Source organism: Cariama cristata, unplaced genomic scaffold, assembly GCF_000690535.1.
Source record: "Cariama cristata isolate BGI_N322 unplaced genomic scaffold, ASM69053v1 scaffold19572, whole genome shotgun sequence".
Taxonomy (NCBI): Eukaryota; Metazoa; Chordata; class Aves; order Cariamiformes; family Cariamidae; genus Cariama; species Cariama cristata.
This window is the reverse complement of record NW_009604600.1, coordinates 426-17,088: the sequence shown is the minus strand read 5'-3', so window position 1 is coordinate 17,088 and position 16,663 is coordinate 426. Positions and strand designations below refer to the sequence as shown.

The 16,663-nt window shown below is 35.1% G+C and overlaps 1 protein-coding gene across 1 annotated transcript; it reads left to right on the top strand.

The window, feature by feature from the left end:
• Positions 1-354: 354 nt before the first annotated feature.
• WDR37 (WD repeat domain 37) lies at positions 355-16,245 on the top strand (the record flags this gene model as incomplete). The annotated part of the gene is made up of 7 exons (XM_009695686.1): positions 355-492; positions 4,334-4,430; positions 6,987-7,082; positions 7,250-7,314; positions 12,455-12,590; positions 14,031-14,102; positions 16,201-16,245. Coding segments are annotated over exons 1-7 (649 nt in total), but the record flags the coding sequence as incomplete, so codon positions are not given.
• Between the last annotated feature and the right edge of the window lie 418 nt (positions 16,246-16,663).

Genomic DNA, 16,663 nt, shown 5'->3' with positions numbered 1-16,663 from the left:
GCATTTTGGGGCTGTCTCTGCTAGTGTTCTCCAAAATGAGCAAGGTAGTGGAGTTTATTTTCCTTTTGTGGAGGTTTGTTACCTAATGAATAAGTAATGCAGAGTGATTCCACATTAATTGGGTATATGCATATGTGGTTTTGAACTTAATATTGTTTGAAGAAAGGTTGCAAGTAATAGAGATCCTTTCTTTTTAATGACAACCCAAACAACTCCAAAATTTAGTAGAACTAAATATTTCTGTTTTGAGAAAAAAATTTCAAACTCTGGTTAGTTTGACAAAGCAATTTGTAATGTGTAATATTTGTCCTTAGTTTATCACAGGAGCCTCTGTGAAGCTGTTTTTTTGAAGTAATGCCAATAGAAAGTGGAAGTTGTGCATCTGCTCGCCAAGCAAAGCAGAAACGTAAATCACACAGTCTTTCAATCCGAAGAACCAACAGTTCTGAGCAAGAACGAGCAGGACTGCAGAGAGACATGTTGGAAGGGCAGGTAAGAGAATACACTGCTGCTTGGGTAACTTCTGTAACTTTTTAATGAGTGTTTTCTATGCGAAGAGATTAAATAAACTTAAGTAATGAAATATGTCCAGTGAAGCTGCAGAACAGCAGACTTTCTTGCTTGTAAGTGCTGACTGTCTTTGGGGAATGTTGACGTGGATGTTGACAGTGCTTCAGGTTGTATTCAGACGTGTGGAGCTTTTTATCAGCTTTTGTGTATTCTTACATGAATGATAAAACCATGAAGAAATACAAAGAAGCCACCTATTTAGTTCACTGCACCTCCCCCAAAGCTCAAGATTGATTCTTGATTTCATAAGTTGGAATTTGTAATAGTAGTAACCTAGGAATAATAAACAAATATTGCCTGCTTGACAGAGGCATGGGCTAACTTAAATTTTTGTTTGTGTGTTGGTTTTTTTTTTAATTTGGCTCAAATGAAGGTGTGATCTTTTGTGTATTAAACTTAAGAGAAAGAACAACCACCACAAACTTCTGTGGTTTTCTTAGTCATGTCAGTCTGTGTAGTGGATGCAATCTGGAGCCACTTGGAGTGTTTCAGCTAACAATACTGAGATTAACTGTAGGTAAGGCTCTTATAGCAGGTGTTTGAAGTAGTGCTGCCAAAGATAAGCAAATACCAGTTTGCAAACTATTTATTATCAAATTGACTATGCAGTGTTAATGCAGGCCTGGCAAAGATGATGCAAGACTTGATTTTTATCAGAGAGACGGTTTGAAAAACTAACAATGTTTGTCTATGAGAAACCTCATTTCCCGGACTCTGCAGGTACCATGAAGGGAAAACCTTGTGTTGTGACAGACTTAAGAATTTTTTTTAATTGAATTTATTGTTCAGTGACTTACAGCATTAGTTTTCTGGGAGCTAACAAGGCCCAAGTTGTTGCTTCTAGTCATCCAGAAGTTGGAGAATGTAAGTACTTGGGTAGAAAACTATTCATGCATTTGGACTGTTACAACCTTACTTCAGGAAAGGAGTGAAAGGCAGCTGAGAGGTCAAGGCATGCTGTCACTTCTGTGTAGTAAACCAAAATTTTAAGCTGTTTTAATATTTCTTATCAAACTCTATAAGTGTATTATGCTGCAATATGTAAATGTTTTGTGTATCATACTTAATTTTGTTGACCTTTAACGTTGAACAGCCAGTGGCAGATCCTAACAAGTAGAGAGTATTAATGGATCACAGTGGAGCTGTAAACCACGTGATATATCTAGATGAGTACTTTTGCAGATAAACAGGTAACGTTATTATGTGGTATTTTAATAAACTAATTTAAATAACGCCAACTTTAAAGAGAGTAAAGGAAGTGGATGTGTTTTACTGTGCTGCTTACTTTAGGACAGATTTAGATTTGCTTATGCTTTCAGGCTCAGAGTGGATTGAAAACATTTCCTACATCTCCTTTTCTGTTTCGAAAGTTGTAGTGTAACTTAGTTTCTTTTATAACCTGGCTGTATGGAATTATTGGGTAATTGAATCGGAAAGAATTCTTCTAATTTCAGTGTTTCTCTTACTAGTGTTTCATTTTTATAGTATTCTTATTTATTCAGTTTTGTTTCAAGTTGGTTTTAATCGGGATCTGTTTCATGTTCTGGTTGTCTGTGGATGCATGAACAAAAGTACTGTCTCAAGGGAGGGGCAGGTGAAGATGCAGAAAGGAATATCCTAGGGAGGCATAAGGAGCATAGTACCACTTCTTTCAGCACAGTGCCTGTCTCAGCACAGTGCCACAGCTTAAAGTAGCTGTAAAACTGGTGTAAAACTGATTTATGCACAAAGCAGATGTGCTCTATGTCTTGGCTATTAGTTTCTCCTGTTTTTCTCTTTAAAATTGATGTTCAGAAGTAACTTCTAAAATCGGGATCATAATAGGCTTTTCTAATTGTTTCTGAAGACAATCGTCTTGACTGTATGAACCGAAATACAAGTGAGATTAAATTCTGGTTGTTAGATGCTGAGTTGGTTGAAGGTGCATGCTGCCCTCTCGTGGCTAGTATGCACATACATCCTCCTAATTCAGTCAGTTTATAGGAGTGGAACCAATTTCTTTTGGTTTGGGTTTGCTGGAACACTTAAGAACAAAACAAGCTATAATCATCCTTAAACTTGCATTGAGTAATAAAGTTCACTCGAATTTGGATGGTGTCTTGTGCTAACATTTGTACTTGCATTCTAGTAATGCTTCTTCTGTACTTGCAGACCTGAAATAGTGGTTTGTGCTGTGGCAGAAGCAGACTCAATTTTCTTTTTTTTGCTCATAGCCGATGATTTCAAGAATTTGAAATTACATACTTTTGCTTTGTTTAAAAAAAGTAGATGTTGCTGATGGGCACATTCTCTGTATATTTGATAGATGAACATTGATATATTGATAATATGGTATACATGATACCATATTCAATCCACTTTGAAATCTGGTAACTTTTTTCCTTGCATAGATATTTCTCAGCTTTTGAATGCAGCTGCATTATTTAGAGGTTTGTCCAGTAATAAGATGTTGTCTTACTGAATTCTGAGATGACAGATTAGATATGCTACAAAGGAATTGTTGAACTTTTTCATTGTTAGGGTGAGACTCAGTTAAGTGGAAACTTCTTCTGAAAAAAGTTTATAGCTGGCTACCTAGATAAATACAAAGTGTGGTAAGCCGACTTACGTATTGTGGTCCACCAGCAAGTGAAGAATAGAACAGATTTAGTAGCATTTATTTATGTAGTGAGCAAGGACGGTTCATCTGTTGATCCATACTTGTAGTGGAATAATTGATTATAGTTATTAGACTAATTACAGTATTTTCTCCTTTCTAATTTGCCATTTTTAGTAGTACACTGTGCTTTAAATTTAAAGATTTTTGTTAGTACTAGGTTCTCAATGTACTATAGTCAGTTGTCTTCTGCTTTACTTACTGTCTGCTCAACAGTGTTTGATAACAGAATCATTGATATAGTGAGAACCTTGACTCCCAACAGGAATTAGTACTTACTTGTTTTGGATATGGTATGCATTTGTTCAGGCCAAACATGGTGCTGATCTCTGTTTTATAGGCAGATGAATAAAATTTAAATAACTTACTAACAGAAACTTGTGGTCAAGCTATGTATTGAGCTCAGATCATATAAATCCTGTGTTAGTGGTTTTATTACGTAGTTGTTTTTGTACCTTGAAATTGCTGTGTTGATTATGCTGAAGAAAAAAATCAGCCCTCCTCTGTGAATTTTCTTGAAAATACTTTATGTGAAGAGGAGATACTTGAATAACATTTGGGGAGGGAAGGATTAGAAATGGCCGCTTCCTTCACACACTTAGCTATGGTTAGTGAGAAAAATAGGTAAATGTTATAAATATGTTGAAAACTTTAGTTTGTTTCAAGCTTTGGTAATAAGGTGCTTTGTGATGACAACTTCCTAACCGAATGCACAGTCAGCTTCTGAATTACTTTGTCAACCAAAGGTATTCTTTCTTCTTGAACTGGAAGCACCTTGACACTATATTGTAAACTTTTTTCCACCTTTTTTTTTTTTTTTTTTCCTTCCCCAATGAGTTGGACATGTCTCTTGGTTTTATAATATTTCTCTAGTAAAAACAAAAAAAACCCTACAGGTGATTTGAATTCTGTACCTTGAAACAATATGTAAAATGAATAATTTTATGATGCACAGAGCTTTTTCTTTTGTGTTCCACACTCGTAGTAGTTTTAATTTCCCTCCTTGCTGGGAGATAGTGAGAACTGTTAAAATCAGTTTAAGGTTGAAAGGTATCCACATAAAATATATGTAAAGAAAAGTATAAACCCCGATGTTTTGCTTCCTAGGATTCTAAACTACCATCTTCTGTCCGGAATACACTCCTTGAACTTTTTGGACAAATAGAGCGGGAGTTTGAAAACCTGTATATTGAGAATTTGGAATGTGAGTATCTCTTTTTTCCAGCAACGTATGCATTGTTTGGATTTAGGATATAGTAGCGCTAATTGAGACACTTACATTGGATACTGTAGTCTAATCAGCGTAGCTTTTCTGTGGGGAGTTTAAGAATTGTTTTGAACTTTTAGCCAAAGGTGGAGTTTTTACCTTTTCAGAAAAATCACTTTCTTAGCTCTTTGACGAAAGTAGTGAGAACTGATGTGTGTCATCGTCCTTGACTCTTAGGCAAAGAAAGTGAAGTGGCGATCTCCTTGTCATTGTAGGCTCTGGTATATACCACGTTAATCTGGCAGTAACTTCGTTCAGCCATTGAAGGTTGTGGCTTTGTTGTATATCTACAGGCTTAAGTTTAATGATTTTAATATTAGTAAATAAAATTGGAAAATGCCTTACTTGAAAAAAGTGTAAAATGTGTTGGTTTTGGATCATACTACTTAGTACACTGCATAACCAGCACCTGCAACTGTTCATGAATTTTGAAGTCAAACACTCAGATAAAAATTCCAGGTGTTATCTGCAAAAAATGTTATTTGTTTAATGATAGTGCGGTTGTATGGTAATGTAACTGATCCAAGGTGATGTAAGAGGATCCAAAGTACGTAACATAGGCAGTCATACAGTAAAGCCTCTGCTCAATTTTCCTTGCTGGATTTTGGAAACTGTGTTGCATGGCTTGGCTTCTGAAGTGTGGAATCTGTCTGAACTGGCTCCCAGTAAAGTTTCTTTCCACACCTAATCTGTTCCCACAGTTAAACCAAACAGTCATGTTAAAAAAACGTTCTTGTGTGCTTTTTGAAAATATGCGGTGTTTTTTTTTCTCTTAAAACCTGAGATTGTGTTGATTAAAGGCTGTCGTCAACATCACACATTTTTTAGTGACAATTTGCACAACTGAATTCTCGGCCTCCTGCTGAGAAGTTGGGTGGTAGGAGGAAAAGTAGGGTTTCCCTCCCTGACCTTCAAAAATGTCAGAAAAGAAATGGTGAATTTGTTTGTACCCTCCGGAGTATGATTATTTTCCTTCCATTCCATTTCTGTTTCTTCTTCATCTTCTTTCTTCACCTCACAGGTCGCCTTTGTGATCTCTTCCCACTTCCCTGACAATTTCTAAATTTTATTTCCTCTTCTGATACTCAGTGTGTTATTTTTCGTTCTTAGTCTAATTCCTACACTAGTGTTGCGGTTACTGTACATAGAGAATCTCAAGTTTTTCCTCCTTGGCTTTTCATATACTACTTTTCCCTTATTACAACTTATTTCTAGTTTCTTCCTTTTCTTATCTTTTCCAGGCTTCAGTCTTAAACCTTTCAGGAAGTTCTTGTATCTAACTGGCTTGTTTGTTTCAATCATCTGCTACTACAAGCCTGTCTCTTTGTTTACTTCTCTTTCATATTGTCTGAGTTTTATAAAAGTTTAGGTTTATGTGACTGGGAAGGCAGGAAGGAGAATCTTGCTGTGCTCATTTCAAGCACTTGGAAATCATATGGAAGTGTAAACTGACTTTTCTAGAGCTTAAAACTGAGACTTCAGTGACTTTCTCAGAAATGGCAAGAATCATAGTCCTGATATGTCACATTCTCCCATATTTCAAAGCCTGGGAGTGAATGGCTTCTTTAAAAAAAAGTCTTAAGAATTTGTGGAAAGACAGGCTTAGACTTATTCTCAAGAACAGCGAAAAACTGCTTGGTTAAAGCCTGTCAATAAGATTTCACCTGAGGAGCACACTTAAGGAGTATCAGCCCAGATTTTGACAAAAAACTATAAGCCACTGAAAGTGTTCTTTATAAAATGAAATTGAGCAACTTAAACCAGCCCAACGACTGGAAATCATTTACGAGTACCTGATTTGTTTTACCTGTGCCATCTCCGTCTTGTGTTGAAATGGCACTAGTGAGAGCTATAAATAAGTGACAGAAAAACATATTCTTGTTATAAATACATGCTTTGTCTGATGCACAATGAAAATATTTTGATCATATTTAGTGTTTCTAAAATAGTTGAATGTAAATGTATATGTCATTCTACATTTTTAATGTATTTCAAAGTATTAAAAAATATACCTGTGCTGCACTGCCTTTCTTACTGAAACTCTAACAGTAGACAGGCATTCAGTGGAGAATGCTGTTTTGTGATGAATAAAATCTTTGTCAAGAAATGACATACTAATTCTGTGGGTAAAATATTTATGATGCTGCAAGTTTTCTGTCTTCTGTTGGATTTAATTCAATATAGGTGTGTCATGTATTTCACAGAAGCTATTTTGTTAAACCTTAGCCACATTTATTAGTAAAAGTAACAGTAATTAGAAGCCAACAATACTTTCCTTGGAATCTGGGTCAAGGTTGACCACTGGAAAACTCAGCATGAGTCTTGGTCTGTGTCTTGGTGAGAGCTACTTACATAAAATCACAGTTGATCTCTTTTCCTGTCCTTAGCGTAAAATAGATTACTTACTAACCATAACAATTCTTAAAGAGTATGTTAATGATGTTGTTAATGTTACTTAATGTTTTATATTAATGTGAGTTTTCTTTTTGTTAGTACGCAGAGAGATTGATACACTGAATGAGCGTTTAGCAGCTGAAGGACAGACAATCGATGGTGCTGAACTGAGCAAAGGACAACTGAAAACAAAAGGTAAGAGAACCACAAAAAATCCTAAACTAGTATTTTTGAGTTCACTTTTTTGTATTTTGCTGGTCAAAACTTAGAATCTTATTGAAGGGAATTAATACCAGTTATGTATGCAAATAAACTAATGCTGTATTTGTAATATCTTCCTTTGAATTTATTTGTCTCAACAGCCAGTCATAGTACCAGTCAGCTTTCTCAGAAATTAAAAACAACTTACAAGGCATCTACTAGCAAGGTATGACACAAATTAAACCTCTACTCATCAATGTGTACTCATGAGACTAACATGGCTAAGTTGTAAATTGTGGTTTCTTTAAGCTGAGTATTGCTGTTCTTTCAGTAAATCTACTTCATGAGGAACAGTATGTTTATCTTGGTTTCATCAATTACCCATTACTTCAACCACACTATATGATATTTTTACAATAATTGCTCACCATTTTTAAAGAAAGAATGTTGGAGGAGAGAGAGTGTGGGCACAGGTGTGTATGTGGGATTACTCTTGTAAAGAGGACTGAAAAAAAATACTCGGTTTCGTGAGGGAAATAGAACTTGGTAGGTAGTGAATTTCTAAATAAAGATTTGGGTATTGCAGTTGAAATGGGGATTTAGGTAGGCATCTATATGTGTACTGTTACAGGTTTGTTTTTTTTTTAATTATTTTTATTTTTTAGCTATGAGACTAGAATGATTTGTTTGCTTTACGTTGCAAGCCTTGCAAAAAAAGCTAGTGATCTTTTTTTTGCCTGGTCTCTTAGCACAGTTACCCTTTCGGATGTTTTTCATTTAGCACATCAGCATCCGTATGGCATTTTTGTTTTCCTGTTTCTCTCCCCTTTTTCAATTTTCATAGAGAGTTTACGTGCTGCTCTTTTTACACTATCTTGGTCATTTCATCTTACATTATTAAGAGTAAATGAAATGTGAGGAAGCCACAGTGGGATCTGGTACATGAACCAACTATATAAGAAGCTCTGTGGTGACCTGTATTGCAGACTAATGTGTGGTTATGGAATGACTGTAGGTGTCTTGGAAATACCATCTGTTAAGTAGTCTGAAAGTTTGAGAGTAAGAATAAGAATAGTGTGGTGAAATAGATCTAAGTTACTGTGTTTTGTTTGGTCTCCTTTTTATTTTGCTGTTTTTCAAACTGTTTTTATTCTTGTCAGTCATGCATAGAGGTGCCTCTTCCTTTTTCTTAAGAGTTAATGACTTAGAAATTCTTCAGTGAGGCCGCTTAAATAGGGACAACGTGATATTAATAGGGACAATATAGTATTAGTACACCTACTGTGTAGTTATGAACTAGTACTTTCTCTAGTGTAGTGTTGAGGGTTAGGTTTCGTGGTTCGTGTTTTTTTTTTTTTTTGGTGTTTTTTTTTTGTTTGTTTTTTTAAGGCTAGTGTTAAATGTTTGTCTTCTTTTACTTGGCTGCAGTGTAGTGCTCATACTCTTTCCTGGGCAAGGCAGGCGGACCTCACAACTTCAGCGTGGGAAACTGGGTGGTATGGGTTGGAGACTCCTTGGTAACTGCTCTGCTTCCCAGTGTTCTGATATGCATGCACAGCAAAGTAGTCATGAGTAGTGGAACATGAAGAATTTAATACCTTGTTGTAGACGTTGTACGTATCTATTTTATCAGTCGATAACCAACAGATATTTGAATGTGCTGATATATTTCTTTCCACAACTTTGAATCAGAATTTACTTGGGAGGTAGAGAGGAGAGCTGAGGGAAGTGATAAAGTTGAGATCATCTCTGTCCAGTGTGTTCTTTGAAACTTTTCTGCACTTAATGGGAGTGGCTTTATTTTGACCGCTGCTTCCTTCTTACACAGAAGAGTCAAAGCTGTAACCTTTTGTCTCTTGACCCACAAAGAGACTATAGCCAAAAGTCAGGAAAGACTATTACTAAGTTTCTAACAAACTATGATCTTTCGATCTGTATCCCGACTCGATGCAGTTAAGAGTTCCCTAATACCCTATCAGGGAAAATGACATTTGAAGAGTTTTAAGAGTTCAACAGCTTAGAAATTCTTATGTCTATATTTTTTATGAGCACTGAATGAACAATGCTGTTGACCAGAAATGGGTTGTGTTCCAGACTCGGTGGGGTGGTGGATTGTAACTTTTCTCTTCAACCCATTGTTTATACTGTTACTGTATGCCTAATTTAAAACTTGTCAGAAGTATGTTTGGTTTTTTTTTTTAATTTTTTCTTTTTTCCCTGTGGAAAATTAGAAGAGACATAAGTTTTACAAACCACTTGTTTTGTGTAATTGCACATGATTATATTTTTCTGATTGCTAACCTATAAAAAGTTTAGGTTTATATTGAAAAGAACTTTCAGTATTTTCTTGTTCTAATGCGAAAGCTGATCCTTGACTCCTTTAATGTTGGTAAAATGTGCTAAGACTAAAGCAATCTGTTCATTTTCTTGGGGAAAATGCTGAGGTAAACATGCTTAATTTGAGTCTTCCATAGAAAATTCCTGTGCCTGTATACTTTTCATTCCTTAGCTTAGCTGGGAGTCTGAATATTAAGTTGGCAAAACTCATATCAGAAAAGGATGCTTGTAGCAGCAGGGGTTATCTACCAGCACCCAGCTCCTGAAGAGACAGGGTAGATTTAGTGCTTGGTACTCTAAAAATACTTTTTATTGTATATGTTAATGGACATAATGTAGATGCAGGAATCACTATGGGAAATTCATGTTTTGATGCTAATAAGATGGTATTGCTGATGTTAACAATCCTTGGATATGACAGTTGTTAAGACATCAGGAAAATATTAACATTTTATGCAGAGTCCTAAAATAAACTGAAGTTATATAACTCTCTCCATCATAAACTTAATTTTCAGGAACACTGATTCTTTTGGGTCAGGAAAAGGACTGTTAAAGGAAGGTATTTCTTTACCCAGCTATTGAAGGGAACAGCACTTTTTGGAAGATGCAGGTTTTGACCTCACTACTCAATGTTGCTCCACAGGAAATTCCATTCATCAGTCACAGTGTAATGCTGCTGGAGTGATCCTGAGTTGTCTGAGTTTTCATTCTTATTTCTAATGTGTCCTGTCTACTTAAGAGACATTTTTACAGGGTGTTTCAATTTGTTTGCTGTGCAATTGTTTCAATTTGTATTCAGTTTTCAATTGTTTATGTGGTAAACAATTGTTTTCATGGTGTTTCAGTTTGTAATTTTTTGATTGTTTGCATGGCAAACAATTGTTTCCTTATTAACAAACCTCTGTGTAGAGGAAAGTACATGAAACTGTATGGATTTAAGAAAGAGGACAGACAAATGTGAAACACTCAGGATATGATTGCCTGCTTATTTGTGTTTGTATATGATAATCTGAGATCTGGTGAAGTTATTTTTGAAATTTTCTGCAGTACAAAGACCTCTTTTTAGCAAGTTGCGTGTTATTTAAGTATTTCCTTTCATGTCTTGGAAAATTGTTTATGTATGGTTAAGGAACCAGGAAGTAATCCTGACATTATCTATTTTATCCAATTACTGGTATGTGAAGTGAGGGACAGCAAAAGAGAAAGAAGGAATTAAAAAAAAAAAAGTGTAGAAAAAGTGTGCATTAAATAAATATCTATATCTGGATATTTATGTAGTTTTTCCTAGAATGCTTCTGCGTGAGAGTTTGATTCAACATCAGAAAGGCAGAATGCAAGCATAGTTTGAGTATGGGGTTGAGAGTTGAAAAAGTTCAGGTCTGGAATTTGAGCTGAGTGCTATTAGTCCTGAACTGTTTGCTTAATTCTGTTGTTCCACTTCTCATATATGACTCCATTTAGTTTAAGGACTGTATTCAATGTGAAAGTTGCATCTGTAGGATTGTATTCAAAGCCTATGAAACTCTGCAGTATGGTTGAACTAATAATCTTTACCATTAACCCATTTTCTTTTCAATGCATCCTTAATGATTGTTCCTTTTTCTGCTGTGAAGCTGAAATGTGTATTAGCTGTTAATTTGGAATTCAAATAGGGCATTATCATTTCATCACTGGAAAAGTTGACATAGTCAGGATTTGGTATGCTCTTGCGGATATTCTTTAACGTTTAAAAAACTTTTTGGAAGTAATTTGCTTTGATGGCATACTTAAGACCTTCTTTTTTGATACCAAAAACTAATGAGATTTTAACCTTGGTTTATTGTATCTGAAATATAGACTTAATTAATTTTCTAACTTTTACTAAGCTGTAGATAAGTCTTAATGTGATTTTTGTTGAAGCATTTAAAGGTTTTGACTTAACTGGTCAAATAGATACCTGCCTGTAATTGCATGCGGAGGAAATCTATCCTGCACTGATAAATTTTGTTTGAGTTTTAAAAAAGCTTTTCAGATAGTCTTTCTCAAAGAACAGTTTTGAGCTTCAAGACTTGTGAGGTAAAAATAGGGTATTTTTAACAGTGATTTTGCTTTTTGAAGTCATCTTTCACGGGTCTTGATTTCAGTTGTCTCTGGAAGTGTTCCAGCAAGACAAACTTTTTTTTTTTTAAAAAAGTATTGCACTCCCCTTTATCTGAAAATGTAGAATGCTGCGATTTGGTTCCTTTCTGTAGATAGTGTTTTCAGCCTTCCTGTACTATAGTGCCTTGTAGTTTTACCATTTTTGCTAGACGTTCTCTTCCTTTCATTTGGTGTTACTCACCTACATACTAATGTGGATTTAATGAGTCTTCTCTGTTTTCCTCTAGTAGCATGGTCTTTGAGGGAATGTGCTTATCAAATGTTTAGATGAGTTTGACATATCTTTAAAAAAAAACTTTATTACACAAATAAACTGGCATACACTCTCAGGTTAATGTTTGATTTGATTAGGTTTGTGCAGTTTTGAAGAAAAACAGTAGTGAGTGTTTTAAATGGGAAAGTTTCTGGATTTTACTAGAATTATGTGATAAGTACCTTTTTTTCAAAGATTCTACACTGGGTAACATGGACCATCTTTAAGTTATCAGATATACGTGTTTGGGAATAGGGAAGGAAAGTTTTGAGTTTGTTGTTTTGTTTTGTTTTTTTTTTTTTAAATTATAATCCTTTATCCAGACTGAATGGGAACTGCACACTGCATTTGTACAACTCATTACTTCAATGAGTTAGTGTTATTGTAGTACAGAATAGTTTGTCTTGTGTTCTGTAAAAAGGGGAGTGTTAAGAAAAAAGAAAAAAAGAAAAAAAAAAGGTATATTTGCATCCAAACTCACTTTCCTACCATCAAATGTCAAATTTTTGACAATAATGAACTGTCAGAACACTGAAGAATCATTATGAAAAAGTTAGTATCTATTTGTATTTGTGAGAGAATTACTTAATCTTGGGTCAATATGGAAAAAAATATGTTGGTGTCTCTGCTATTTCAGATTGTATCCAGTTTTAAAACTACAACATCAAGGGCAATCTGTCAACTGGTAAAGGAATATGTTGGCCACAGGGATGGTATTTGGGATGTCAGTGTCGCGAAAACTCAACCAGTGGTGTTGGGAACTGCATCTGCTGGTAAAGTTTTGTGTTGCTTGAATCTTTAGAAAACTCTGGTTTAGACCCTAAGCTATAGCAAATATAGACCAAAAGCATACTTGAATACTTAGCTCCACACTGAAAGATTCAATTTAAAGAAGTTCAGTAGCTGAAAAATTCTTAAATTGGAGTTTCCTTGAAATGCATTTAACCTTTAGAAGGTTCAGGCATCCTTGTTGATCTTTCTAAAGTATGTGCCAGTTAACTTGCATGCAGGTCATGCTCTCCTTAGAGTCAGCTCTGGCCTGTTGGATGGAGTAAATGGGTGGGTTGGGGAGCTGCTTGCCTGGAGAGGTCTCCCACAGAATGCTGTATGACTATGTACAGAGATCCCTGCAGACTTTCTATCATAGTATTGTTTAGCCTTTGTTTTATAGAAGCCATAGACTTAGTCATAGTTTGCATATTCTTTTTTTCTTGTATTCTTACATTCGTCTGTTTTTTGCCTAAGGATGTAGCGTCAGCTAAAAATCTTAATTTTGAGTTCTTATTAACTTACTAGATTCCTTCCTTCCCACTTGAGAGGGAACAGGTACTAATGAATAAGTCACTAAATCTATTATGATCCAAAAATCAATCTAGAGGCTTGTGTGGTTTTCAAAAATTATTTTTTATATATATGTATATATAAAACCAGTTAGAATTGGTCAAGTTGAAGTGACAGTCTTTTGAAGCTGAAACAGAATCTGAAGACATTTCTGGACGTAAATATTATGGACCAGAAACCTCTCCTTCATAAACTGAACTATTATAATTTTTATGTGCCTACTGAGGGGTACATTTTGTCTTTGTGTGGGACGTCTTTTCTTTGTCCTGATTTAACCTGCAAACAGTCATTCTCCAATTCAGCATTAAGGTTCTCCCCACTTACTTACATTAATTATGTATTTTGGGGTGTGGCGGGATAAAGGAGTGGCATTTGGAGTGATTTCCTTTTTAAGTAAGTTTTCATAGTGCTCTGCAGTGACCTATATGCGTTTGGGACTTCTGTGCAGGAAGTAAATAGTTTGTGCATAGAACTCTTGTTTGTAGTGACTGCCTGATGTTTTCACCACTGAATGCTTTCTGTGTTCTTCCTGAATCTCATGATACACAGTTGGAGCATTATACATAAATATAATATATATAATATACATGTTAGGAAAAATATCAAAAGTAGTATTTGCCTTTAAATACTACTGCAAATTAATCTGATTGGGACAGCACCTTTACTTTTTTTGAGAGATGTGTATTAAGTTATAATGATAGGAATCTTTTATATAAAAGGTGGTATGTAAAAGAGGATTTGGTATGTTCTGCATTTGAAATCTATTTCATATGGTATGCTCTACATTCAAAGATAACTTGTTTGTTGAATTGGTTAAAAGTGAAAACCATACATTTGTAACAATATTTACAGCTACTTTTTAATCTTTGTAGATCACACTGCTTTGCTGTGGAGCATAGAAACAGGGAAGTGCCTTGTCAAGTATGTAGGTCATGTTGGATCAGGTAAGATAAGGGCATGTTGTGAAAACTGGAAAAGGAGTGTGGGAGGGGGAAATGTGTTTTGGACTACAAAAATGTTTATGGCGGTTTCACTTGCAGGTTTGCCAACACCAGTAACAAGTCAATTGTGAAGTTCCACTAATCTTCATACAGAGAATGTTTTGTAATATGATTCTTTCTTGGAGAGGCATATTAAGACAGTTCTGTAAATGCTAAATGAATAAACAAGTCCATATAAAGAAATTTACAGGCACAGTTATGGCACTCAGAAGTTAAATTCAGAACTCATTGAGGTCTCATGCATATGCAGAACAAGAGAAGCTTACATAATCAGAAATTAGCTGTTTTGCAGGATCTATGTTATATTTGGGATACAAAATACAGATGCTGGGTGAACATCTGTTTGCAGTTCTTTGTTTAATACATGATCCCACATATAATTTGTTGCGTATTATCAAAAAGTATTAAAATCTTGTTTTGAAGACCATTAATTCAGTATAGGCATTTGTCGTCTTCTATACCAGTAAGGATATTTCAGAAACAGTGTTCTTAAACTCCTCCTTGGGTGGAGAGGTGCAGTGCAGTAAGTGTTTGTGATGTTAGTCTGATTTTTTGGTTTCCAGTTTGACAAGCACCTGATTAGTGCCCTTCTGTCTTATAACGGGTTACAATGTAGGATTTTATAGACCAAAGGTAGAGGGGTTTCCAATAGCTTTAACTTGCTGGTAAGAGTTGAACACTTCAAGTAGTTGTACCCTAGAGTCCTGCACCCAGAAAATGAGGAATGCAGTTATTGACCTGGTATATTTGGTTAAGTAACTCAGCTAGCACATCACATGAACTTTGTGGCAAAGGTACAAATAGAGTTACGTTCTCCAGAGAGTGGTCAGCTGCTTCAACCATGAGTTCTACTTTTTTTTTTCTGCTATATGACTTTTAGCTCCTACAGCACAAAGGTACTAACAGATAGATGCATAGAAACAATGGGTAACACTTCAATTTATTCAGATATCTCAGGTTACTTGCTGCATGGAGAGCGTGCCTTTAGCCTCCATCAAGTCATGTTTAAAAACTCCAATCACTTGCATTTTCATGCCGATAGGTTGTTATTTTTTTTTATATTGCTATTTGGAAATAGCGTGAAAATAATAAAAGCTCTAATATGTATTTAAACAGTTGTGTGTAAACTAAGTTAAAAAAACTCATAAAATTTATAAAAATTGTACAAATTTATATAAATTATATTAAAAAATGTATTTTTCATTTAGTAAAACTTGTTTACATTTAACAGTTGATTTGAAATGGAAGAGAGGTGTTAGGTGCCAGCAGTTGGGGCACCATTGAGTTAGTTCAGTGTGAACAATTTAAGGAGTATCTTTTAAGATTAATTACACCAAACTCTCCTGACAAAGTTAGCATCTACTTTACTTGTATGATGGATGGAAACAATTTTTAAGTTCTTTCTTGAAGAACTGTTGAAGAGAAGCTTATGGATTTTGCAAATGAAAGTGCTTAGTAATGAAAAGTAATTGAGTCTTATGCACTGAAATAAAAAATGAAGAGCTTTGTAAGCTGATAGAATTCTTGCAGGACTATTTTAAAACAATTGTTTTGATTACATGTGGTTGCAGGACTGAAATCTAATTTGTATTATTTGCATTAGGTTTTTAGGCATTTGTTCTTGCAATCTTAAGTAATAATCAGAAGGTTGATGGTCATATATATTAAGTTTTTGTTATGTTAGAAATAGTTATGAATACTTAAATTCTCTTCATGGAAGTCCAGAGCATTATCTCCTGTCAGCTTACACAGTATTATTTGAACGTGGTTTGTTTATCCTCTGTAACATGGAACACTTATACTAGATTCAGGAATAACTTGCTAGAAAATATGTATTATTGTATAATCAACTATAGTTGCTTTCCTTGATACTTAATTAAATACCATTGTGCTTTGTCTCACCTAGGAGATTGCTATACTACAAAAAATTACTTAAAACTGAAGACTTCTTGATTTTTTTTTTTTAAGGCTTTTAATGATAAAACATTGTGAAATAATTCTTTTAGTATACTAGCTTAAAACTTTACTTTGTTCCACACAGTAAATTCCATAAAGTTTCATCCAACTGAGCAAGTGGCTCTTACAGGTATGTAAAGTTCTTTCATACGCTGAGTATGTTAATCATGATGGAAGAATAAGTGTCATTCGCTAGCACCTTTTTGGTTGTAGCGCCTCTCCCTACTGCTTTGTCAGTATCCTTGTTGATTGAATTATTTTTATATTTTAAGACATAACAAAGCAGAGCTAGATATTTCCATTTGTGTTTGTCATATCATTGTCATTTGTGCTTACCTGCTCCAAAACGGACACTTAGAATCATACATCAGCTGAATGTTCACAAGTCCATGGGGCCTTATGGGATTCATCCCAGAGTTCTGAAGGAGCTAGCGGATGGTATGGCAGGACCCCTCTCGATCATCTACCAAAGGTCTTCGGAGGTCCCTGCTGACTGGAGGTTAGCCAATGTTATTCCAGTCTACAAAAAGGACATGAGGGATACCCAG